At 51.5% G+C, this 24,846-nt stretch overlaps 1 protein-coding gene across 1 annotated transcript in view; it reads left to right on the top strand.

Annotated features, from left to right (window-relative positions):
• LOC129831003 (thrombospondin type-1 domain-containing protein 7A-like) overlaps nt 1–24,846 on the top strand; it is a 214,181-nt gene that overhangs the window by 117,808 nt on the left and 71,527 nt on the right. Inside the window, exon 6 of the mRNA XM_055893960.1 lies at nt 4,890–5,093. Coding sequence (XP_055749935.1) covers nt 4,890–5,093 — 204 coding nt within the window. The remainder of the gene's footprint in view (nt 1–4,889; nt 5,094–24,846) is intronic.

Raw genomic sequence — 24,846 nt, forward strand, 5'->3', positions numbered from 1 at the left:
GGCAATTCCTCTTGCTGCCCCGTAGGCAAGCATCATGGTCTTGTAGTGGATGTGAGCTTTGACTGGTAGCCAGTGGAGTGTGCGGAGGAGTGAGGTGACTTGGGAAGGTTGAAAACCAGGCGGGCTGCAGTGTTCTGGATAAGTTGCAGGCGTTTGATGGCACCAGCAAGGAGCCCAGCCAACAGCGAGCTGCAGTAGTCCAGACCAGATATTACAAGGGAAAGGAGAAAACTGGTTGAGTGTCATCCGCATAGCGATGATAGGAGAGACCATGTAAGGATATGATGGAGCAGTGTGATTTGGTGTATAGAGAGAAGAGGAGAGGGCCTAGAACCGAGCCCTGGGGGACACCAGTAGTGAAAGTACGTGGTCCAGACACAGATCCTCTCTACTTGACCTGGTAAGAGCAGCATGCCAGGTAGGATGCAATCCAAGAGTGTGCAGAACCTAAGACGCCCAGCCCTGAGAGGGTGGAGAGGACGTTCACGGTGTCAAAGGCAGTGGATAGATCTAAGAGTGTGCAAACAGAGGAGAGAGAGGCAGCTTTGGCAGTGCGGAGAGCCTCCGTGACACAGAGAAGAGCAGTCTCGTTTCAGTGACCAGTCTTGAAGCCTGACTGGTTAGGGTCAAGAAGATCATTCTGAGAGAGATAACGAGAGAGTTGATCAGAGACAGCTTGTTCAAGTGTTTTGGAAAGAAAAGAAAGAAGGGATACAGGTCTATAGTTTTTGACATCAGATGAGTCCAGTGTTGGTTTCTTGAGGAGGGCCATTTTGAAGTCAGAGGGGATGCAGCGAGTGGTCAGGGATGAGTTGATGAGGGATGTGAAAAGGTCTCCAGAGATGGTTTGGAGAAGGGAAGAGGGGATGGGGTCGAGCGGGCAGGATGTCCGGCATATGTAGTGTTTGTGAATGTATGAGGCTTTTGTGTTGGTGTAACAGTGTAGTGTGTGTGAGTGAGTGTGTATGTAGTTTGTATGTATATTCTAGTGAGTGTGTGTAGGGTCAGTGCAAGATAGAGTCAGTAAAGACAGTTTGGGTAGCATTAATTGACTATATAGCAGTCTGGATATTTAGCAGTCTTATGGTTTGGGGGTAGAAGCTGTCTCGGAGCCTGTTGGTCTGAGAGCTGATGCTCCGGTACCATTTGCCAACAGTCTATGGCTTGGGTGGCTTGAGTCTTTGCCAATTTTTCGGACCTTCCTCTGACACCGCCTGGTATAGAGGTTCTGGATGGCAGGGAGCTCGGCTCCAGTGATGTACCCTCTGTAGTGCCTTGCGGTCGGAGGCCAAGCAGTTGCCATACCAAGCACTGATGCAGCCAGTCAAGATGCTCTCGATGGCGCAGCTGTATAACGTTTGAGTATCTCAGGGCCCATGCCAAATCTTTTCAGCCTCCTGAGAGGGACGAGGCACTGCCGTGCCCTCTTCTCTTCACGGCTGTGTGTGTGTGGATGGACCATATTAAGTTCTTAGTGATGTGGACGCCAAGGACTCACAGTCACACACAGATACACATGCATGCTGGCTGGCTCAGCCCTTAATTATTGCTGGTACAGGAACAGAACAGTGGCAGCAGCAATCTCTTAGCACCAGCCCCTTTCATCACCTCCACCATGGTGACTAATGCATATTGACTCTACCCTAATGAAGCATCTCAAATGGAAGGGACGCCGAGAAATTGTCCCCCATGCATCTTAAAGATTGATTCACTCGCATCTCTCTCTCTTTCTCTATCTCTCTCTCTCTCTCTCGCTCTCTCTCTCTCTCTCTCTCTCCCTCTCTCTCTCTCTCTCTATCTCTCTCTCTCTCTCTCTTTCTTCTTCTCTGTGTTTCACACTGCTGTACAGTATGTCATACAGCACACACACAACCTTGACTGGAGTGTGTGTTTGTCAGTACCCGTCTGTGTGTGTGTACACCCTGGTTCTCATTAGCCGAGAGAAGCCAAATCTCAGACCATCCTCTGGGCATTTCATGACAACGAGCTCTATGCAGCATCAACATGACCTGATCTCCCAGTACTAGTTCAATCAATGTTTGTCACTTTTTGTGTTGGCTGTCCAAATGGACTGTCTGCACACACACACCGTAATAGTGTCTATCCACCAGTATTTTATGGATTCTAGTAACATACTGCACTGTTTGTGGGAGATAGGTTTTCAAAATATTGGCTGGTTTCTTAGATACGTGTCTCAGCCGCGGCCTTTGAGATTCTACAACACTATACTATAGTGGAGAAGTCATTATAGACTACACTTTTCTCCATCAATATGTTTATCTGTGCAAAGAGTCCTCGGGCTCTGACAGGGTGGAAAGTGCTCAGTCAATCGGTTCATCTTGCTGTTCTTTACTGTGGTTCGACAGACAGTAGTGATATTAAAGAAAAAACCCTGTCTGGACCCCTATCCATTACCCCCTCTATTACACCCCCACCCCCTATGCCCTTCACCTTTCCTAAACCCTCCTCCTCTCCCCTTCTCTTCACACTCTTTCCCTCACCCCCTGTCCCTGTTCAACTAAACCATCCACCTCAGCCCTGTTACCTGACAACACACCTCCATCCTCCAGCTGACCCTCCTGATTAAATAGAGGGTTCGGGAAGAAAAGGACCGAATCTAAAATAATCAGAGGAAATATATCCACATCCACCTGAGTCCTCCAGTTCTGCTGGCTCCCCCATGGTCCTCCTCTCTTATCAGGCTGTAGCAACAGTGGGGATTAGACCCTGGGGCTGGGGGTAAGGTGACATTGGGCTGGGCAGGTAGGCGTTAACATAACACACACACATGCACGTACACAGGACACACATGCACACACCAGCAATCACCACTTGCATGTCCTTGAGCATAGTGAGAGGAAAGCCCTCGGCCTTTGAACAGCACAAATCCCAGCCGTATTAATGGATTGCTGCATACATTAGTATACATGAGTCACTTTGGGTAAAAGCCTGGGTTAATGAGGAGAGAATAATAATAGTCATTATGGGAAGCTGTTTCTCTAATGTATGTCATCTTCTGGGGCTTAATGGTCCTGTCGTGTTAAATAAATAAATACATAAATGTTATCATCAAAGCCAAGACACACTGTGACGGTAGCAGAAAAGAGGGGGAACTTCATGTACTGAAGTTAGACATTAAGTTGTGACTCCTTGAAAAACAAGTTAAGCTATCCTGAAAAGGGTTACCACAGAGCGGGGGGTTGAGGGGAGGTTGATGTTGAGGGTGGCCCTGAAAAGGGTTACCACAGAGCGGGGGGTTGAGGGGAGGTTGATGTTGAGGGTGGCCCTGAAAAGGGTTACCACAGAGGGGGAGGTTTATGTTGAGGGAGGCCCTGAAAAGGGTTACCACAGAGGGGAGGTTGATGTTGAGGGAGGCCCTGAAAAGGGTTACCACAGAGGGGAGGTTGATGTTGAGGGAGGCCCTGAAAAGGGTTACCACAGAGGGGGAGGTTGATGTTGAGGGAGGCCCTGAAAAGGGTTACCACAGAGGGGAGGTTGATGTTGAGGGAGGCCCTGAAAAGGGTTACCACAGAGGGGAGGTTGATGTTGAGGGAGGCCCTGAAAAGGGTTACCACAGAGGAGAGGCCCTGAAAAGGGTTACCACAGAGGGGAGGTTGATGTTGAGGGAGGCCCTGAAAAGGGTTACCACAGAGGGGAGGTTGATGTTGAGGGAGGCCCTGAAAAGGGTTACCACAGAGGGGAGGTTGATGTTGAGGGAGGCCCTGAAAAGGGTTACCACAGAGGGGAGGTTGATGTTGAGGGAGGCCCTGAAAAGGGTCACCACAGAGGGGAGGTTGATGTTGAGGGAGGCCCTGAAAAGGGTTACCACAGAGGGGAGATTGATGTTGAGGGAGGCCCTGAAAAGGGTTACCACAGAGGGGAGGTTGATGTTGAGGGAGGCCCTGAAAAGGGTTACCAGAGGGGAGGTTGATGTTGAGGGAGGCCCTGAAAAGGGTTACCACAGAGGGGAGGTTGATGTTGAGGGAGGCCCTGAAAAGGGTTACCACAGAGGGGAGGTTGATGTTGAGGGAGGCCCTGAAAAGGGTTACCACAGAGGGGGAGGTTGATGTTGAGGGAGGCCCTGAAAAGGGTTACCACAGAGGGGAGGTTGATGTTGAGGGAGGCCCTGAAAAGGGTTACCACAGAGGGGAGGTTGATGTTGAGGGAGGCCCTGAAAAGGGTTACCACAGAGGGGAGGTTGATGTTGAGGGAGGCCCTGAAAAGGGTTACCACAGAGGGGAGGTTGATGTTGAGGGAGGCCCTGAAAAGGGTTACCAGAGGGGAGGTTGATGTTGAGGGAGGCCCTGAAAAGGGTTACCACAGAGGGGAGGTTGATGTTGAGGGAGGCCCTGAAAAGGGTTACCACAGAGGGGAGGTTGATGTTGAGGGAGGCCCTGAAAAGGGTTACCACAGAGGGGGAGATTGATGTTGAGGGAGGCCCTGAAAAGGGTTACCACAGAGGGGAGGTTGATGTTGAGGGAGGCCCTGAAAAGGGTTACCACAGAGGGGAGGTTGATGTTGAGGGAGGCCCTGAAAAGGGTTACCACAGAGGGGAGGTTGATGTTGAGGGAGGCCCTGAAAAGGGTTACCACAGAGGGGAGGTTGATGTTGAGGGAGGCCCTGAAAAGGGTTACCAGAGGGGAGGTTGATGTTGAGGGAGGCCCTGAAAAGGGTTACCACAGAGGGGAGGTTGATGTTGAGGGAGGCCCTGAAAAGGGTTACCACAGAGGGGAGGTTGATGTTGAGGGAGGCCCTGAAAAGGGTTACCACAGAGGGGGACTATACTTTATTTCAATGTTATTTGGGTTGTAGAAGCAGATCATAGAATGGCATAATTATACTGCTATGTATGGTATACCTATATCTGTTTTCCTGTCTTTTCCTACCAGGGTTCAAACTGAGGAAGAGGAGTATCGTCAACGAGCCCACCGTAGGAACAGGAAGCTGCCCTCACCTGGTGGAGGCCATACCATGTGACGAGCCCAGCTGCTATGATTGGCTGCTGGTGAAGCTGGATGAGTGTATCCCGGACAACGAGAGAGAGTGTGGACCAGGCACCCAGATACCACAAGTCCAGTGTGTCAACGGTGATGGTAAAGAAAGAAAGAAAGAAAGAAAGAAAGAAAGAAAGAAAGAAAGAGAGAGAGAGAAAGAAAGAAAGAGAGAGAGAGAGAGAGAGAGAGAGAGAGAGAGAGAGAGAGAGAGAGAGAGAGAGAGAGAGAGAGAGAGAGAGAGAGAGAGAGAGAGAGAGAGAGAGAGAGAGAGAGAGAGAGAGAGAGAGAGAGAGAGAGAGAGAGAGAGAGAGAGAGAGAGAGAGAGAGAGAGAGAGAGAGAGAGAGAGAGAGAGAGAGAGAGATGGGTGACATAAGTCTATTGTATCGATGTGTTAATTACCGTGTAACAATGTATTTTCATGGTTTGTTCAGGGGTTGTGTTACAATATGTTTTGGGTGAATTGCGGCTCAGAGAGCCATGTTGTTTTGGCTTTAGCTTTACTGCCTTAAACTGTGCCTGCAGGGGCTCGGCCTTAGACAATGCCCAAGTGTGTGTGTGTGTGTGTGTGTGTGTGTGTGCGTGCGTGCGTGCGTGCGTGCGTGCGTGTGTCCGTCCGTCCGCCCGTCCGTCCGTCAGTCCGAAAGGGTAATTGCTGTTTCTGCAGCAATCTTGTTTTGTGGATATTTATTATATTTATTGTTTGCCTTGATCCTAAGATTGCACAGAGCTATGGAGGCTTGTGTGTGCATGCCAGTCTGTGTGTGTGCGTGTGTAAAGCTTTGTGCTAAAGGGTTTGACTGCAGCCACACCAGCCACGGCGTGCTGCCTGATATCCCATGGGGCCAAGGGGCCAGGCACGAGCCACTGCTGGTCGTAATTGTGCTCGCTGAGACACACACAGAGCTGTGCTGGCACGGCCTGAGGAGGGACACACACACACACACAGGGACAGAGATAGATATACAGCACCTGCTTGTTCATGTTCTCTCCAAGTGAAACTGGGCTACAGAGACAGAATTCAGTTAGCATGTGAGAGTAAATTAAGAAACAGTAACCACAGTGCTTGTTGCTTTTGGCAAGCACGGTTCTATTGGCTACTTGTAGTACTGTAGACGTCCACCATTTGAAGACTGAAGAGAGCACCTTTATTTGGTTGGTTGGTATAGTCTTAGTCTAACAGGGCACAAATTTAAATCCTTTACTTTCCTCATTCTTATTCACACACCAAATGACAACTCTACCATTGTCTCCTACGATGTACATTGTTTTTCTAACAGTGCCGAACCAAGATGCTAAAATCAAAGAGATGCACAACTCCTCAAACCCGTCTTCACACAGATCGCGTTATTCTCTGATCGTGTCTGACACAGAGCAAACATTTGTAATGGCATGTGTAATAGGTGCACTTTGGAAGGAGTGTAACTGATGCGTTTTTTAAAGGGACCTTGTGTTTTAGTCAGGGAAGACCGAAGGGGCCTTGTGTTTTATTTAGGGAAGACCGAATGGACCTTGTGTTTTATTTAGGGAAGACCGAAGGGACCTTGTGTTTTATTTGGGGAAGACCGAAGGGACCTTGTGTTTTAGTCAGGGAAGACCGAAGGGGCCTTGTGTTTTAGTCAGGGAACACCGAAGGGGCCTTGTGTTTTATTTAGGGAAGACCGAAGGGACCTTGTGTTTTATTTAGGGAAGACCGAAGGGACCTTGTGTTTTAGTCAGGGAAGACCGAAGGGGCCTTGTGTTTTAATCAGGGAAGACCGAAGGGACCTTGTGTTTTAGTCAGGAAAGACCGAAGGGACCTTGTGTTTTAGTCAGGGAAGACCGAAGGGGCCTTGTGTTTTAATCAGGGAGACCGAAGGGACTTTGTGTTTTAGTCAGGGAAGACCGAAGGGACCTTGTGTTTTAGTCAGGGAAGACCGAAGGGACCTTGTGTTTTAGTCAGGGAAGACCCTAGGGACCTTGTGTGTTAGTCAGGGAAGACGAAGGGGCCTTGTGTTTTAGTCAGGGAAGACCGAAGGGACCTTGTGTGTTAGTCAGGGAAGACCGAAGGGGCCTTGTGTTTTATTTAGGGAAGACCGAAGGGACCTTGTGTTTTAGTCAGGGAAGACCGAAGGGGCCTTGTGTTTTAATCAGGGAAGACCGAAGGGACTTTGTGTTTTAGTCAGGGAAGACCCTAGGGACCTTGTGTGTTAGTCAGGGAAGACGAAGGGGCCTTGTGTTTTAGTCAGGGAAGACCGAAGGGACCTTGTGTGTTAGTCAGGGAAGACCGAAGGGGCCTTGTGTTTTATTTAGGGAAGACCGAAGGGACCTTGTGTTTTATTTAGGGAAGACCGAAGGGACCTTGTGTTTTAGTCAGGGAAGACCGAAGGGGCCTTGTGTTTTAATCAGGGAAGACCGAAGGGACCTTGTGTTTTAGTCAGGGAAGACCGAAGGGACCTTGTGTTTTAGTCAGGGAAGACCGAAGGAGCCTTTTGTTTTAGTCAGGGAAGACCGAAGGGGCCTTGTGTTTTAATCAGGGAAGACCGAAGGGGCCTTGTGTGTTAGTCAGGGAAGACCGAAGGGGCCTTGTGTTTTAATCAGGGAAGACCGAAGGGACCTTGTGTGTTAGTCAGGGAAGACCGAAGGGACCTTGTGTTTTAGTCAGGGAAGACCGAAGGGGCCTTGTGTTTTAATCAGGGAGACCGAAGGGACCTTGTGTTTTAGTCAGGGAAGACCGAAGGGACCTTGTGTTTTAGTCAGGGAAGACCGAAGGGACCTTGTGTTTTAGTCAGGGAAGACCGAAGGGACCTTGTGTGTCAGTCAGGGAAGACCGAAGGGGCCTTGTGTTTTAGTCAGGGAAGACCGAAGGGACCTTGTGTGTTAATCAGGGAAGACCGAAGGGACCTTGTGTTTTAGTCAGGGAAGACCGAAGGGGCCTTGTGTTTTAGTCAGGGAAGACCGAAGGGACCTTGTGTTTTAGTCAGGGAAGACCGAAGGGGCCTTGTGTTTTAGTCAGGGAAGACCGAAGGGGCCTTGTGTTTTAGTCAGGGAAGACCGAAGGGACCTTGTGTTTTAGTCAGGGAAGACCGAAGGGACTTTGTGTTTTAGTCAGGGAAGACCAAAGGGGCCTTGTGTGTTAGTCAGGGAAGACCGAAGGGACCTTGTGTGTTAGTCAGGGAAGACGAAGGTTCCTTGTGTTTTAGTCAGGGAAGACCGAAGGGACCTTGTGTTTTAGTCAGGGAAGACCGAAGGGACCTTGTGTTTTAGTCAGGGAAGACCGAAGGGACCTTGTGTTTTAGTCAGGGAAGACCGAAGGGACCTTGTGTTTTAGTCAGGGAAGACCGAAGGGACCTTGTGTTTTAGTCAGGGAAGACCGAAGGGGCCTTGTTTTTTAGTCAGGGAAGACCGAAGGGACCTTGTGTTTTAGTCAGGGAAGACCGAAGGGGCCTTGTGTTTTAGTCAGGGAAGACCGAAGGGACCTTGTGTTTTAGTCAGGGAAGACCGAAGGGACCTTGTGTTTTAGTCAGGGAAGACCGAAGGGGCCTTGTGTTTTAGAGACACAAGGCCTCTAAAAGACAAGAGACACGCAAATGATTAGAAGTGTGAGTTTATTTATAGAGTAATGAAGATGTGATTCACCTGTATAGAATCCCAATTCAATATATCTGAAATAGTTCATCTTAGTTTAAGATGATTAAATAATCCAACAATTAATAAATAGAAGGTAATAGAAATGAGAGATGTCGATGGCACCCCTTCTCACTCCATTGTGTTATAAGGGAAATGTGAAGAACTCAATTGTCATGATTCAATATTGGACTGTGCGTTGTAATTGTATTCTACATCCTGGGAATTTTCTATTCTTTCTCGTTCGACTAAGATTCAGCATATGAATATAGTAATTATCCGAAGATTCCTGAACCATAGAACACTGCCCGCTAATTAGTACCCTAAGGAGGGAGGGAGTGTAAGTGTGTGTGTGTGTGCGCGTGCTCATGTGTGTGTGTGTGTGTTGGTACTTCTCAATCAGTTCTCATATTATAAAAGTAATCAAGGTTCCCATTCACATCCGCCAGAGCCTGGCGCTGCCTGTACCGCGCTGCTGCTGTGACGCTGATTACACACGGTCCTCTTATTGTAGCCCAATGGGGAAAGGCAGCTTAACTAGAAGCGGAAAGTAAACCTTGGTGATTACTAGTCTAATGGTCTCTTCCTTTCTGAGGACAAGAATATCTAGATTGTATATTGAAAGATGTATGGTACACGAGGAATGCTATTTGAACTGAGAAAGGGAGATTTTTACATAAAGTAGTACTATTGATGAGGTGAAACACTAATAACACTAGTCTCTCTCTTTCCCTCCTCGGCTCTTCATCATTTCATCCCTCCCTCCCTCTTCTACTCACCACTCCCTATTCCCTACCCCTTTTTAAACCCTTCCTACCTCCTTATTTTCACAACTTTCTATCTCTCTCCATCCCTCTTTCAATCCCTACCTACAGACTCTGTGTATTATATTGATCCATTTAGCTATGTGGTGAACAAGCCCAGGTAGCCTTTTTGTCTAGATTTCTGATTTCTTCATTCATGGTGACCTTCCCATCACTCTTTGCCACTTACAGAGACATATGGCTGCTGGATGTGGTGAGCTTGTTTTTACGGCTGCACCCTGTTGAATCAGACTTAGTTACTGGTAAATTAGATTATCTGGTGCTGCTCCACACAGTCAGATCCCATTTACACTGTCTTTCTTCCACATTAGTGTGTGTGTGTGTTTCCTGTGTGTATGTTCTGTGTGTGTGTGTGTGTGTGTGTGTGTGTGTGTGTGTGTGTGTGTGTGTGTGTGTGTGTGTGTGTGTGTGTGTGTGTGTGTGTGTGTAAAATCTATATGCGATAGAAGTCTTTCCCCGCCTGGATGGAATGAGACAGGGTTAAATAGAGGATATGTCAAACGATGTCTGGTACTTTTCCATCAAGACACAGATGAGACCCAGCTGGGGGGGGGGGGGGGGGGGGGGGTTCTCATGTGAGGTGTGTAAAAGTTAAAGGAGAATTATCTCTTTGATCGGTTGGAAGCTTGTTTCGCCTCTGTGGGTTTTGTTGAATTGATTTCCAGACACTTGCTTGACGGGGAAAGGGAGGATGGGGTGGAAGAGGGGACTTTCTGAAAGGTTTTGGATTTGAACGGTCCATGATTCAATACGTTTGTTGTTCATTTGCATTGCAAATAATGTACTTCTTGCAAGTCATGAATCTCTTCATTATTAAAGCCTTTCGTGTGTACGTGTTTGTTGTCTTTCAACATTCATGTTTGTTTTACTGTCTTGACTCTCTTGAGGACTTGTGATTAAGACAGAATCTACAGTATTCTGTCAAACAAAGATGTCACAAAAAGACAGTGAGTCAAAAGCCATAAGAATAATCATTGCCATTAACTAGGTGTACATAATTTTGGTGACAGTGTCACGTTCCTGACCTGTTTTCTGTTATTTTTGTATGTGTTTAGTTGGTCAGGACGTGAGTTGGGGTGGGCATTCTATGTTTTGTGTTTCTATGTTTAGGTCATTGGGAATTAGCCTTATATGGTTCTCAATCAGAGACAGGTGCTTGACGTTTCCTCTGATTGAGAACCATATAAAGGTAGGCTGTTCACACTGTTTGTTTGTGGGTGGTTGTCTTCCGTGTCTGTGTATGTTGCACCACACGGGACTGTTTCGTTGTCGTTCGTGTATGTAGTCTGTTCCTGTTCGTGAGTTCTTCGTGTATTTATGTAAGTTCCATGTTCAGGTCTGTCTACGTCGTTTTGTTATTTTGGTAATCATTTCAAGTGTTTATTGTGTTTCGTCTGGATATAATACATTTGTTATGTCAAACTATCACGCTGCGCTTTGGTCCAATCCCTACTCCTCCTCTTCTTCTGAAGAGGAGGAGGACGACCGATACAGACAGATTCATGCGAATATTTTCAAATCTGCATAAAGAAAACATGCACATTTTCTCACCCCTGGTGTTTCCACCAAACAGACTTCTTGCGAATGAAAATCAATACGTGATGAGGTATTGCACACATTTTCTCTTACGTTTTCAAGTAACGATTAAAAATCAAAAGTTCAATGTATTTCTATAACATTTTCAATTCTACCGATATTTTTGGCACAAAACTGTTGTTTTAAATAGCAAATGTGCCTACTCTTGTGACATGTGCTCTAGCCAACAGCTCGCAGATACATTGCGAGTAGGCTGTGGGTGTAGGCTACCTACACGATGAGATTATAATGGATAAGAGCGAGAATATTTGTATTTGTCAAACAGCAGTCAAGCATCGATCTTCATGTCACCAGAATAAGACCCTCAATATTTATTGAAAGGAGCATCAAGCTCATCACTTTGCACTTTCACCACCCTGTGAAGTTCATCATAATTTATTTAATCTGTAGCCTAATAACCTGCATGCTTCCCGAGTCGTACTGGGAGGACAATCTTCGGCAAAATCATTCGCAAGGAGATTCCTGCAAAAATATTATTTGAAGATGGCGTGACTCCAAGTTTACTTTCATATGATGGTTATTATATTAATATGTGCGTATAAAGTTGTTTCTACTACCATTTTTCGCATAATACATTTTACAGACACAAAAAAGATCCCACCATGTCAAAAGCACAAATTATCTGTCAGCATTTATAAAATTGTACCAAACTTCCTGTTTCCATCAAAGCTGTCATAATTTTTTTAATGTGGTATGACTTTACTCGCATAAAAACTGTGGATGGAAACATGGTTATACAAACAACTAAACGATTTCCTCACCCAATCTATCGCATGGAAGACTTCCATTTCAACACCCCCTATACGCACGCACGCACGCACGCACGCACGCACACGCACACACACACCCAGCCCCCATGGCGGCCTCCCCCCCAGTCCCTCTTGACTGGACCTTATTGATCTTCTGTTGTCTGCTGATGAAAATGGATTCGTTTCCCCCAAGGGGCTCCAGACATGTCATCAGACTGGCTGCTCCTCTGGTTCCTCATGTCACTATAGGACTTTTTATCACTGGTACAGATAGGAGAGAGGGGACCATGAAAGAGAGATGAGATGGGCTGGAATACAATGGGGTGAGAATAGGGGTTTCACAAAGATATTTTATCGGATGACCTGGGGTGAAGATAGGATGGGTGAAGATAAGGGGAGGGGACTGTGGAAAGAGGGAGGGGGTAAAGGGTGGGGGTGATGAGGATAGGGGTAGAAGTGGGAGTTGTGGTGGCATCCTGGTCACTGAAACCAATGGAGAAACAAAAGAGAGATGGAGTGAGGATGGAATGGGGGTAGTGGTGGGCGTGGGTTAGAACGAGGATGGAATGGGGGTAGTGGTGGGTATGGGTTAGAACGAGGATGGAATGGGGGTAGTGGTGGGCATGGGTTAGAACGAGGATGGAATGGGGGTAGTGGTGGGCATGGGTTAGAACGAGGATGGAATGGGGGTAGTGGTGGGCATGGGATGGAGAGAGGATGGAATGGGGGTAGTGGTGGGCATGGGACGGAGTGAGGATGGAATGGGGGTAGTGGTGGGCATGGGATGGAGAGAGGATGGAATGGGGGTAGTGGTGGGTATGGGATGGAGTGAGGATGGAATGGGGGTAGTGGTGGGCATGGGATGGAGTGAGGATGGAATGGGGTAGTGGTGGGTATGGGATGGAGTGAGGATGGAATGGGGGTAGTGGTGGGCATGGGATGGAGTGAGGATGGAATGGGGGTAGTATTGGTTATGGGATGGAGTGAGGATAAGGGTGGGGGTTGTGGTGGGTATGGGATAGAGTGAGGATAAGGGTGGGGGTTGTGGTGGGTATGGGATGGAGTGAGGATAAGGGTGGGGGTTGTGGTGGGTATGGGATGGGATGGAGTGATGATAAGGGTGGGGGTTGTGGTGGGTATGGGATGGAGTGAGGATAAGGGTGGGGGTTGTGGTGGGTATGGGATAGAGTGAGGATGGAATGGGGGTAGTGGTGGGCATGGGATGGAGTGAGGATGGAATGGGGTTGTGGTGGGTATGGGATGGAGTGAGGATGGAATGGGGGTAGTGGTGGGCATGGGATGGAGTGAGGATGGAATGGGGGTAGTATTGGTTATGGGATGGAGTGAGGATAAGGGTGGGGGTTGTGGTGGGTATGGGATGGAGTGATGATAAGGGTGGGGGTTGTGGTGGGTATGGGATGGGATGGAGTGATGATAAGGGTGGGGGTTGTGGTGGGTATGGGATGGAGTGAGGATAAGGGTGGGGGTTGTGGTGGGTATGGGATGGAGTGAGGATAAGGGTGGGGGTTGTGGTGGGTATGGGATAGAGTGAGGATAAGGGTGGGGGTTGTGGTGGGTATGGGATGGAGTGAGGATAAGGGTGGGGGTTGTGGTGGGTATGGGATAGAGTGAGGATTGAATGGGGTAGTGGTGGGTATGGGATGGAGTGAGGATTTAATGGGTAGTGGTGGGTATGGGATGGAGTGAGGATGGAATGGGGGTTGTGGTGGGTATGGGATGGAGTGAGGATAAGGGTGGGGGTTGTGGTGGGTATGGGATAGAGTGAGGATAAGGGTGGGGGTTGTGGTGGGTATGGGATAGAGTGAGGATGGAATGGGGGTAGTGGTGGGTATGGGAATGAGTGATGATTGAATGGGGTAGTGGTGGGTATGGGATGGAGTGAGGATGGAATGGGGGTAGTGGTGATTGTGGGATGGAGTGAGGATGGAATGGGGGTAGTGGTGGGTATGGGATGGAGTGAGGATGGAATGGGGGTTGTGATGGGTATGGGATGGAGTGGGGATGGAATGGGATCGTGATGGTATGGTATGGAGTGGAGATGGAATGGGGTTGTGGTGGGTATGGGATGGAGTGATGATAAGAGTGGGGGTTGTGGTGGGTATGGGATGGAGTGAGGTTAAGGGTGGGGGTTGTGGTGGTTATGGGATGGAGTGAGGATAAGGGTGGGGGTTGTGGTGGGTATGGGATTGAGTGAGGATAAGGGTGGGGGTTGTGGTGGGTATGGGATAGAGTGATGATAAGGGTGGGGGTTGTGGTGGGTATGGGATGGGATGGAGTGATGATAAGGGTGGGGGTTGTGGTAGGGATGCGATGGAGTGAGGATAAGGGTGGGGGTTGTGGTGGGTATGGGATGGAGTGATGATAAGGGTGGGGGTTGTGGTGGGTATGGGATAGAGTGAGGATAAGGGTGGGGGTTGTGGTGGGTATGGGATAGAGTGATGATAAGGGTGGGGGTTGTGGTGGGTATGGGATGGGATGGAGTGATGATAAGGGTGGGGGTTGTGGTAGGGATGCGATGGAGTGAGGATAAGGGTGGGGGTTGTGGTGGGTATGGGATGGAGTGATGATAAGGGTGGGGGTTGTGGTGGGTATGGGATAGAGTGATGATAAGGGTGGGGGTTGTGGTGGGTATGGGATAGAGTGATGATAAGGGTGGGGGTTGTGGTGGGTATGGGATGGAGTGATGATAAGGGTGGGGGTTGTGGTGGGGATGGGATGGAGTGAGGATAAGGGTGGGGGTTGTGGTGGGAATGGGATAGAGTGAGGATAAGGGTGGGGGTTGTGGTGGGTATGGGATGGAGTGATGATAAGGGTGGGGGTTGTGGTAGGTATGGGATGGAGTGAGGATAATGGTGGGGGTTGTGGTGGGTATGGGATGGAGTGATGATAAGGGTGGGGGTTGTGGTGGGTATGGGATGGAGTGATGATAAGGGTGGGGGTTGTGGTGGGTATGGGATGGAGTGAGGATAAGGGTGGGGGTTGTGGTGGGTATGGGATGGAGTGAGGATAAGGGTGGGGGTTGTGGTGGGTATGGGATGGAGTGAGGATAAGGGTGGGGGTTGTGGTGGGTATGGGATGGAGTGAGGATAAGGGTGGGGGTTGTGGTGGGTATGGGATGGAGTGATGATAAGGGTGGGGGTTGTGGTGGGTATGGGATGGAGTGATGATAAGGGTGGGGGTTGTGGTGGGTATGGGATGGAGTGAGGATAAGGGTGGGGGTTGTGGTGGGTATGGGATGGAGTGATGATAAGGGTGGGGGTTGTGGTGGGGATGGGATAGAGTGAGGATAAGGGTGGGGGTTGTGGTGGGGATGGGATAGAGTGAGGATAATGGTGGGGGTTGTGGTGGGTATGGGATGGGATGGAGTGAGGATAAGGGTGGGGGTTGTGGTGGGTATGGGATAGAGTGAGGATAAGGGTGGGGGTTGTGGTGGGGATGGGATGGAGTGAGGATAAGGGTGGGGGTTGTGGTGGGTATGGGATAGAGTGAGGAAAGGGGTGGGGGTTGTGGTGGGTAGGGGATGGGATGGAGTGAGGATAAGTGTGGGGGTTGTGGTAGGGATGGGATGGAGTGAGGATAAGGGTGGGGGTTGTGGTGGGTATGGGATGGAGTGAGGATAAGGGTGGGGGTTGTGGTGGGTATGGGATGGAGTGAGGATAAGGGTGGGGGTTGTGGTGGGTATGGGATGGAGTGAGGATAAGGGTGGGGGTTGTGGTGGGTATGTGATGGAGTGAGGATAAGGGTGGGGGTTGTGGTGGGTATGGGATGGAGTGAGGATGGAATGGGGGTTGTGATGGGTATGGGATAGAGTGAGGATAAGGGTGGGGGTTGTGGTGGGTATGGGATGGAGTGAGGATAAGGGTGGGGGTTGTGGTTGGTATGGGATGGAGTGAGGATAAGGGTGGGGGTTGTGGTGGGTATGTGATGGAGTGAGGATAAGGGTGGGGGTTGTGGTGGGTATGGGATGGAGTGAGGATGGAATGGGGGTTGTGATGGGTATGGGATAGAGTGAGGATGGAATGGGGGTTGTGATGGGTATGGGATGGAGTGAGGATGGAATGGGGGTTGTGATGGGTATGGGATGTAGTGAGGATGGAATGGGATAGTGATGGGTATGGGATGGAGTGGGGGTGGAATGGGGTTGTGGTGGGTATGGGATGGAGTGAGGATAAGGGTGGGGGTTGTGGTGGGTATGGGATGGAGTGAGGATAAGGGTGGGGGTTGTGGTGGGTATGGGATAGAGTGAGGTTAAGGGTGGGGGTTGTGGTGTGTATGGAATGGGAATGAGTGAGGATAAGGGTGGGGGTTGTGGTGGGTATGGGATGGAGTGAGGATAAGGGTGGGCGTTGTGGTGGGGATGGGATGGAGTGAGGATAAGGGCGGGGGTTGAGGTGGGTATGGGATGGAGTGAGGATAAGGGTGGGGGTTGTGGTGGGTATGGGATGGAGTGAGGATAAGGGTGGGGGTTGTGGTGGGTATGGGATGGGATGGAGTGAGGATAAGGGTGGGGGTTGTGGTGGGTATGGGATGGAGTGAGGATAAGGGTGGGGGTTGTGGTGGGTATGGAATGGGAATGAGTGAGGATAAGGGTGGGGGTTGTGGTGGGTATGGGATGGAGTGAGGATAAGGGCGGGGGTTGTGGTGGGTATGGAATGGAGTGAGGATGGAATGGGGGTTGTGATGGGTATGGGATGGAGTGAGGATGGAATGGGGTATGGGATGGAGTGAGGATGGAATGGGGTCTGTGATGGGTATGGGATGTAGTGAGGATGGAATGGGATAGTGATGGGTATGGGATGGAGTGGGGATGGAATGGGGTTGTGGTGGGTATGGGATGGAGTGAGGATAAGGGTGGGGGTTGTGATGGGTATGGGATGGGATGGAGTAAGGTTAAGGGTGGGGGTTGTGGTGGGTATGGGATAGAGTGAGGTTAAGGGTGGGGGTTGTGGTGGGTATGGAATGGGAATGAGTGAGGATAAGGGTGGGGGTTGTGGTGGGTATGGGATGGAGTGAGGATAAGGGTGGGGGTTGTGGTGGGTATGGGATAGAGTGAGGATAAGGGTGGGGGTTGTGGTGGGTATGGGATAGAGTGAGGTTAAGGGTGGGGGTTGTGGTGGGTATGGAATGGGAATGAGTGAGGATAAGGGTGGGGGTTGTGGTGGGTATGGGATAGAGTGAGGTTAAGGGTGGGGGTTGTGGTGGGTATGGGATGGAGTCAGGATAAGGGTGGGGGTTGTGGTGGGTATGGGATAGAGTGAGGATAAGGGTGGGGGTTGTGGTGGGTATGGGATGGGAATGAGTGAGGATAAGGGTGGGGGTTGTGGTGGGTATGGGATAGAGTGAGGTTAAGGGTGGGGGTTGTGGTGGGTATGGAATGGGAATGAGTGAGGATGAGGGTGGGGGTTGTGGTGGGTATGGGATGGAGTGAGGATAAGGGTGGGGGTTGTGGTGGGTATGGGATAGAGTGAGGATAAGGGTGGGGGTTGTGGTGGGTATGGGATGGGAATGAGTGAGGATAAGGGTGGGGGTTGTGGTGGGTATGGGATAGAGTGAGGTTAAGGGTGGGGGTTGTGGTGGGTATGGAATGGGAATGAGTGAGGATGAGGGTGGGGGTTGTGGTGGGTATGGGATGGAGTGAGGATAAGGGTGGGGGTTGTGGTGGGTATGGGATGGAGTGATGATAAGGGTGGGGGTTGTGGTGGGTATGGGATGGAGTGATGATAAGGGTGGGGGTTGTGGTGGGTATGGGATGGAGTGAGGATAAGGGTGGGGGTTGTGGTGGGTATGGGATGGAGTGAGGATAAGGGTGGGGGTTGTGGTGGGTATGGGATAGAGTGAGGATAAGGGTGGGGGTTGTGGTGGGTATGGGATAGAGTGAGGATAAGGGTGGGGGTTGTGGTGGGTATGGGATGGAGTGAGGATAAGGGTGGGGGTTGTGGTGGGTATGGGATAGAGTGAGGATAAGGGTGGGGGTTGTGGTGGGTATTGGAGAGAGTGAGGATAAGGGTGGGGGTTGTGGTGGGTATGGGATGGAGTGAGGATAAGGGTGGGGGTTGTGGTGGGTATGGGATAGAGTGAGGATAAGGGTGGGGGTTGTGGTGGGTATGGGATGGAGTGAGGATAAGGGTGGGGGTTGTGGTGGGTATGGGATAGAGTGAGGATAAGGGTGGGGGTTGTGGTGGGTATGGGATGGAGTGATGATAAGGGTGGGGGTTGTGGTGGGTATGGGATAGAGTGAGGATAAGGGTGGGGTTTGTGGTGGGTATGGGATAGAGTGAGGATAAGGGTGTGGGTAGTGGTGGGTATGGGATGGAATGAGGATAAGGGTGGGGGTTGTGGTGGGTATGGGATGGGATGGGATGGAGTGAGGTTAAGGGTGGGGGTTGTGGTGGTTATGGGATGGAGTGAGGATAAGGGTGGGGGTTGTGGTGGGTATGGGATGGAGTGAGGATAAGGGTGGGGGTTGTGGTGGGTATGGGATGGAGTGAGGATAAGGGTGGGGGTTTTGGTGGGTATGGGATGGAGTGGGGATAAGGGTGGGGGTTGTGGTGGGTATGGGATAGAGTGAGGATAAGGGTGGGGGTTGTGGTGGGTATGGGATGGAGTGATGATAAGGGTGGGGGTTGTGGTGGGTATGGGATGGGATGGAGTGATGATAAGGGTGGGGGTTGTGGTAGGGATGGGATGGAGTGATGATAAGGGTGGGGGTTGTGGTGGGTATGGGATGGAGTGAGGATAAGGGTGGGGTTGTGGTGGGGATGGGATAGAGTGAGGATAAGGGTGGGGTTTGTGGTGGATATGGGATGGGATGGAGTGAGGATAAGGGTGGGGGTAGTGGTTGGTATGGGATGGAGTGAGGATAAGGGTGGGGGTTGTGGTGGGTATGGGATAGAGTGAGGATAAGGGTGGGGGTTGTGGTGGGTATTGGAGAGAGTGAGGATAAGGGTGGGGGTTGTGGTGGGTATGGGATGGAGTGAGGATAAGGGTGGGGGTTGTGGTGGGTATGGGATAGAGTGAGGATAAGGGTGGGGGTTGTGGTGGGTATGGGATGGAGTGAGGATAAGGGTGGGGGTTGTGGTGGGTATGGGATAGAGTGAGGATAAGGGTGGGGGTTGTGGTGGGTATGGGATGGAGTGATGATAAGGGTGGGGGTTGTGGTGGGTATGGGATAGAGTGAGGATAAGGGTGGGGTTTGTGGTGGGTATGGGATAGAGTGAGGATAAGGGTGTGGGTAGTGGTGGGTATGGGATGGAATGAGGATAAGGGTGGGGGTTGTGGTGGGTATGGGATGGGATGGGATGGAGTGAGGTTAAGGGTGGGGGTTGTGGTGGTTATGGGATGGAGTGAGGATAAGGGTGGGGGTTGTGGTGGGTATGGGATGGAGTGAGGATAAGGGTGGGGGTTGTGGTGGGTATGGGATGGAGTGAGGATAAGGGTGGGGGTTTTGGTGGGTATGGGATGGAGTGGGGATAAGGGTGGGGGTTGTGGTGGGTATGGGATAGAGTGAGGATAAGGGTGGGGGTTGTGGTGGGTATGGGATGGAGTGATGATAAGGGTGGGGGTTGTGGTGGGTATGGGATGGGATGGAGTGATGATAAGGGTGGGGGTTGTGGTAGGGATGGGATGGAGTGATGATAAGGGTGGGGGTTGTGGTGGGTATGGGATGGAGTGAGGATAAGGGTGGGGTTGTGGTGGGGATGGGATAGAGTGAGGATAAGGGTGGGGTTTGTGGTGGATATGGGATGGGATGGAGTGAGGATAAGGGTGGGGGTAGTGGTTGGTATGGGATGGAGTGAGGATAAGGGTGGGGGTTGTGGTGGGTATGGGATGGGATGGAGTGAGGATACGGGTGGGGGTTGTGGTGGGGATGGGATGGAGTGAGGATAAGGGTGGGGGTTGTGGTGGGTATGGGATGGAGTGAGGATAAGGGTGGGGGTAGTGGTTGGTATGGGATGGAGTGAGGATAAGGGTGGGGGTTGTGGTGGGTATGGGATGGGATGGAGTGAGGATACGGGTGGGGGTTGTGGTGGGGATGGGATGGAGTGAGGATGGAATGGGGGTTGTGATGGGTATGGGATGTAGTGAGGATGGAATGGGATAGTGATGGGTATGGGATGGAGTGGGGGTGGAATGGGGTTGTGGTGGGTATGGGATGGAGTGAGGATAAGGGTGGGGGTTGTGGTGGGTATGGGATAGAGTGAGGTTAAGGGTGGGGGTTGTGGTGGGTATGGAATGGGAATGAGTGAGGATAAGGGTGGGGGTTGTGGTGGGTATGGGATGGAGTGAGGATAAGGGTGGGCGTTGTGGTGGGTATGGGATAGAGTGATGATAAGGGTGGGGGTTGTGGTGGTAATTGGATGGAGTGAGGATAAGGGTGGGGGTTGTGGTGGGTATGGGATGGAGTGAGGATAAGGGTGGGGGTTGTGGTGGGTATGGGATGGGATGGAGTGATGATAAGGGTGGGGGTTGTGGTGGGGATGGGATGGAGTGAGGATAAGGGTGGGGGTTGTGGTGGGTATGGGATGGAGTGAGGATAAGGGTGGGGGTTGTGGTGGGGATGGGATGGGATGGAGTGAGGATAAGGGTGGGGTTTGTGGTGGGGATGGGATGGGATAGAGTGAGGATAAGGGTGGGGGTTGTGGTGGGGATGGGATGGAGTGAGGATAAGGGTGGGGGTTGTGGTGGGGATGGGATAGAGTGAGGATAATGGTGGGGGTTGTGGTGGGTATGGGATGGGATGGAGTGAGGATAAGGGTGGGGGTTGTGGTGGGTATGGGATAGAGTGAGGATAAGGGTGGGGGTTGTGGTGGGGATGGGATGGAGTGAGGATAAGGGTGGGGGTTGTGGTGGGTATGGGATAGAGTGAGGAAAGGGGTGGGGGTAGTGGTGGGTATGGGATGGAGTGAGGATAAGGGTGGGGGTTGTGGTAGGGATGGGATGGAGTGAGGATAAGGGTGGGGGTTGTGGTGGGTATGGGATGGAGTGAGGATAAGGGTGGGGGTAGTGGTGGGTATGGGATAGAGTGAGGATAAGGGTGGGGGTTGTGGTGGGTATGGGATGGAGTGAGGATAAGGGTGGGGGTTGTGGTGGGTATGGGATAGAGTGAGGATAAGGGTGGGGGTTGTGGTGGGTATGGGATAGAGTGAGGATAAGGGTGGGGGTTGTGGTGGGTATGGGATAGAGTGAGGATAAGGGTGGGGGTTGTGGTGGGTATGGGATGGAGTGAGGATAAGGGTGGGGGTTGTGGTGGGTATGGGATGGAGTGAGGATAAGGGTGGGGGTAGTGGTGGGTATGGGATAGAGTGAGGATAAGGGTGGGGTAGTGGTGGGTATGGGATGGAGTGAGGATAAGGGTGGGGGTTGTGGTGGGTATGTGATGGAGTGAGGATAAGGGTGGGGGTTGTGGTGGGTATGTGATGGAGTGAGGATAAGGGTGGGGGTTGTGGTGGGTATGGGATGGAGTGAGGATAAGGGCGGGGGTTGTGGTGGGTATGGGATGGAGTGAGGATGGAATGGGGGTTGTGATGGGTATGGGATGGGATGGAGTGAGGATGGAATGGGGGTTGTGATGGGTATGGGATAGAGTGAGGATGGAATGGGGGTTGTGATGGGTATGGGATGGAGTGAGGATAAGGGCGGGGGTTGTGGTGGGTATGGGATGGAGTGAGGATGGAATGGGGGTTGTGATGGGTATGGGATGGAGTGAGGATGGAATGGGATAGTGATGGGTATGGGATGGAGTGGGGATGGAATGGGGTTGTGGTGGGTATGGGATGGAGTGAGGATAAGTGTGGGGGTTGTGATGGGTATGGGATGGGATGGAGTAAGGTTAAGGGTGGGGGTTGTGGTGGGGATGGGATGGAGTGAGGATAAGGGTGGGGGTTGTGGTGGGTATGGGATAGAGTGAGGTTAAGGGTGGGGGTTGTGGTGGGTATGGAATGGGAATGAGTGAGGATAAGGGTGGGGGTTGTGGTGGGTATGGGATGGAGTGAGGATAAGGGTGGGGGTTGTGGTGGGTATGGGATAGAGTGAGGATAAGGGTGGGGGTTGTGGTGGGTATGGGATGGAGTGAGGATAAGGGTGGGGGTTGTGGTGGGTATGGGATAGAGTGAGGATAAGGGTGGGGGTTGTGGTGGGTATTGGAGAGAGTGAGGATAAGGGTGGGGGTTGTGGTGGGTATGGGATGGAGTGAGGATAAGGGTGGGGGTTGTGGTGGGTATGGGATAGAGTGAGGATAAGGGTGGGGGTTGTGGTGGGTATGGGATGGAGTGAGGATAAGGGTGGGGGTTGTGGTGGGTATGGGATAGAGTGAGGATAAGGGTGGGGGTTGTGGTGGGTATGGGATGGAGTGATGAATAGGGTGGGGGTTGTGGTGGGTATGGGATAGAGTGAGGATAAGGGTGGGGTTTGTGGTGGATATGGGATGGGATGGAGTGAGGATAAGGGTGGGGGTAGTGGTGGGTATGGGATGAGATAGGATAAGGGTGGGGGTTGTGGTGGGTATGGGATGGAGTGAGGATAAGGGTGTGGGTAGTGGTGGGTATGGGATGGAGTGAGGATAAGGGTGGGGGTTGTGGTGGGTATGGGATGGGATGGGATGGAGTAAGGTTAAGGGTGGGGGTTGTGGTGGGTATGGGATGGAGTGAGGTTAAGGGTGGGGGTTGTGGTGGGGATGGGATGGAGTGAGGATAAGGGTTGGGGTTGTGGTGGGTATGGGATGGAGTGAGGATAAGGGTGGGGGTTGTGGTGGGTATGGGATAGAGTGATGATAAGGGTGGGGGTTGTGGTGGGTATTGGAGAGAGTGAGGATAAGGGTGGGGGTTGTGGTGGGTATGGAATGGGAATGAGTGAGGATAAGGGTGGGGGTTGTGGTGGGTATGGGATGGAGTGAGGATAAGGGTGGGGGTTGTGGTGGGTATGGGATGGAGTGAGGATAAGGGTGGGGGTTGTGGTGGGTATGGGATAGAGTGAGGATAAGGGTGGGGGTTGTGGTAGGGATGGGATGGAGTGAGGATAAGGGTGGGGGTTGTGGTGGGTATGGGATAGAGTGAGGATAAGGGTGGGGGTTGTGGTGGGTATGGGATGGAGTGAGGATAAGGGTGGGGGTTGTGGTGGGTATGGGATAGAGTGAGGATAAGGGTGGGGGTTGTGGTAGGGATGGGATGGAGTGAGGATAAGGGTGGGGGTTGTGGTGGGTATGGGATAGAGTGAGGATAAGGGTGGGGGTTGTGGTGGGTATGGGATGGAGTGAGGATAAGGGTGGGGGTTGTGGTGGGTATGGGATAGAGTGAGGATAAGGGTGGGGGTTTTGGTGGGTATGGGATGGAGTGGGGATAAGGGTGGGGGTTGTGGTGGGTATGGGATGGAGTGATGATAAGGGTGGGGGTTGTGGTGGGTATGGGATGGGATGGAGTGATGATAAGGGTGGGGGTTGTGGTAGGGATGGGATGGAGTGATGATAAGGGTGGGGGTTGTGGTGGGTATGGGATGGGATGGAGTGAGGATACGGGTGGGGGTTGTGGTGGGTATGGGATGGAGTGAGGATAAGGGTGGGGTTGTGGTGGGGATGGGATAGAGTGAGGATAAGGGTGGGGTTTGTGGTGGGTATGGGATGGAGTGAGGATAAGGGTTGGGGTTGTGGTGGGGATGGGATGGAGTGAGGATAAGGGTGGGGGTAGTGGTTGGTATGGGATGGAGTGAGGATAAGGGTGGGGGTTGTGGTGGGTATGGGATGGAGTGATGATAAGGGTGGGGGTTGTGGTGGGGATGGGATGGAGTGAGGATAAGGGTGGGGGTAGTGGTTGGTATGGGATGGAGTGAGGATAAGGGTGGGGGTTGTGGTGGGTATGGGATGGAGTGAGGATAAGGGTGGGGGTTGTGGTGGGGATGGGATGGAGTGAGGATAAGGGTGTGGGTTGTGGTGGGTATGGGATGGAGTGAGGATAAGGGTGTGGGTTGTGGTGGGTATGGGATGGGATGGAATGAGGATAAGGGTGGGGGTTGTGGTGGGTATGGGATGGGATGGAATGAGGATAAGGGTGGGGGTTGTGGTGGGTATGGGATGGAGTGAGGATAAGGGTGGGGGTTGTGGTGGGTATGGGATAGAGTGAGGATAAGGGTGGGGGTTGTGGTGGGTATGGGATAGAGTGAGGATAAGGGTGGGGGTTGTGGTGGGTATGGGATGGAGTGAGGATAAGGGTGGGGGTTGTGGTGGGTATGGGATGGAGTGAGGATAAGGGTGGGGGTTGTGGTGGGTATGGGATGGAGTGAGGATACGGGTGGGGGTTGTGGTGGGTATGGGATGGAGTGAGGATGGAATGGGGTCTGTGATGGGTATGGGATGTAGTGAGGATGGAATGGGATAGTGATGGGTATGGGATGGAGTGGGGATGGAATGGGGTTGTGGTGGGTATGGGATGGAGTGAGGATAAGGGTGGGGGTTGTGGTGGGTATGTGATGGAGTGAGGATAAGGGTGGGGGTTGTGGTGGGTATGGGATGGAGTGAGGATAAGGGCGGGGGTTGTGGTGGGTATGGGATGGAGTGAGGATGGAATGGGGGTTGTGATGGGTATGGGATGGGATGGAGTGAGGATGGAATGGGGGTTGTGATGGGTATGGGATAGAGTGAGGATGGAATGGGGGTTGTGATGGGTATGGGATGGAGTGAGGATAAGGGCGGGGGTTGTGGTGGGTATGGGATGGAGTGAGGATGGAATGGGGGTTGTGATGGGTATGGGATAGAGTGAGGATGGAATGGGGGTTGTGATGGGTATGGGATGGAGTGAGGATAAGGGCGGGGGTTGTGGTGGGTATGGGATAGAGTGAGGATGGAATGGGGGTTGTGATGGGTATGGGATGGAGTGAGGATAAGGGCGGGGGTTGTGGTGGGTATGGGATGGAGTGAGGATGGAATGGGGGTTGTGATGGGTATGGGATGGAGTGAGGATGGAATGGGATAGTGATGGGTATGGGATGGAGTGGGGATGGAATGGGGTTGTGGTGGGTATGGGATGGAGTGAGGATAAGGGTGGGGGTTGTGGTGGGTATGGGATAGAGTG

This window comes from Salvelinus fontinalis, chromosome 32 (genome assembly GCF_029448725.1).
Source record: "Salvelinus fontinalis isolate EN_2023a chromosome 32, ASM2944872v1, whole genome shotgun sequence".
Classification (NCBI taxonomy): Eukaryota; Metazoa; Chordata; class Actinopteri; order Salmoniformes; family Salmonidae; genus Salvelinus; species Salvelinus fontinalis.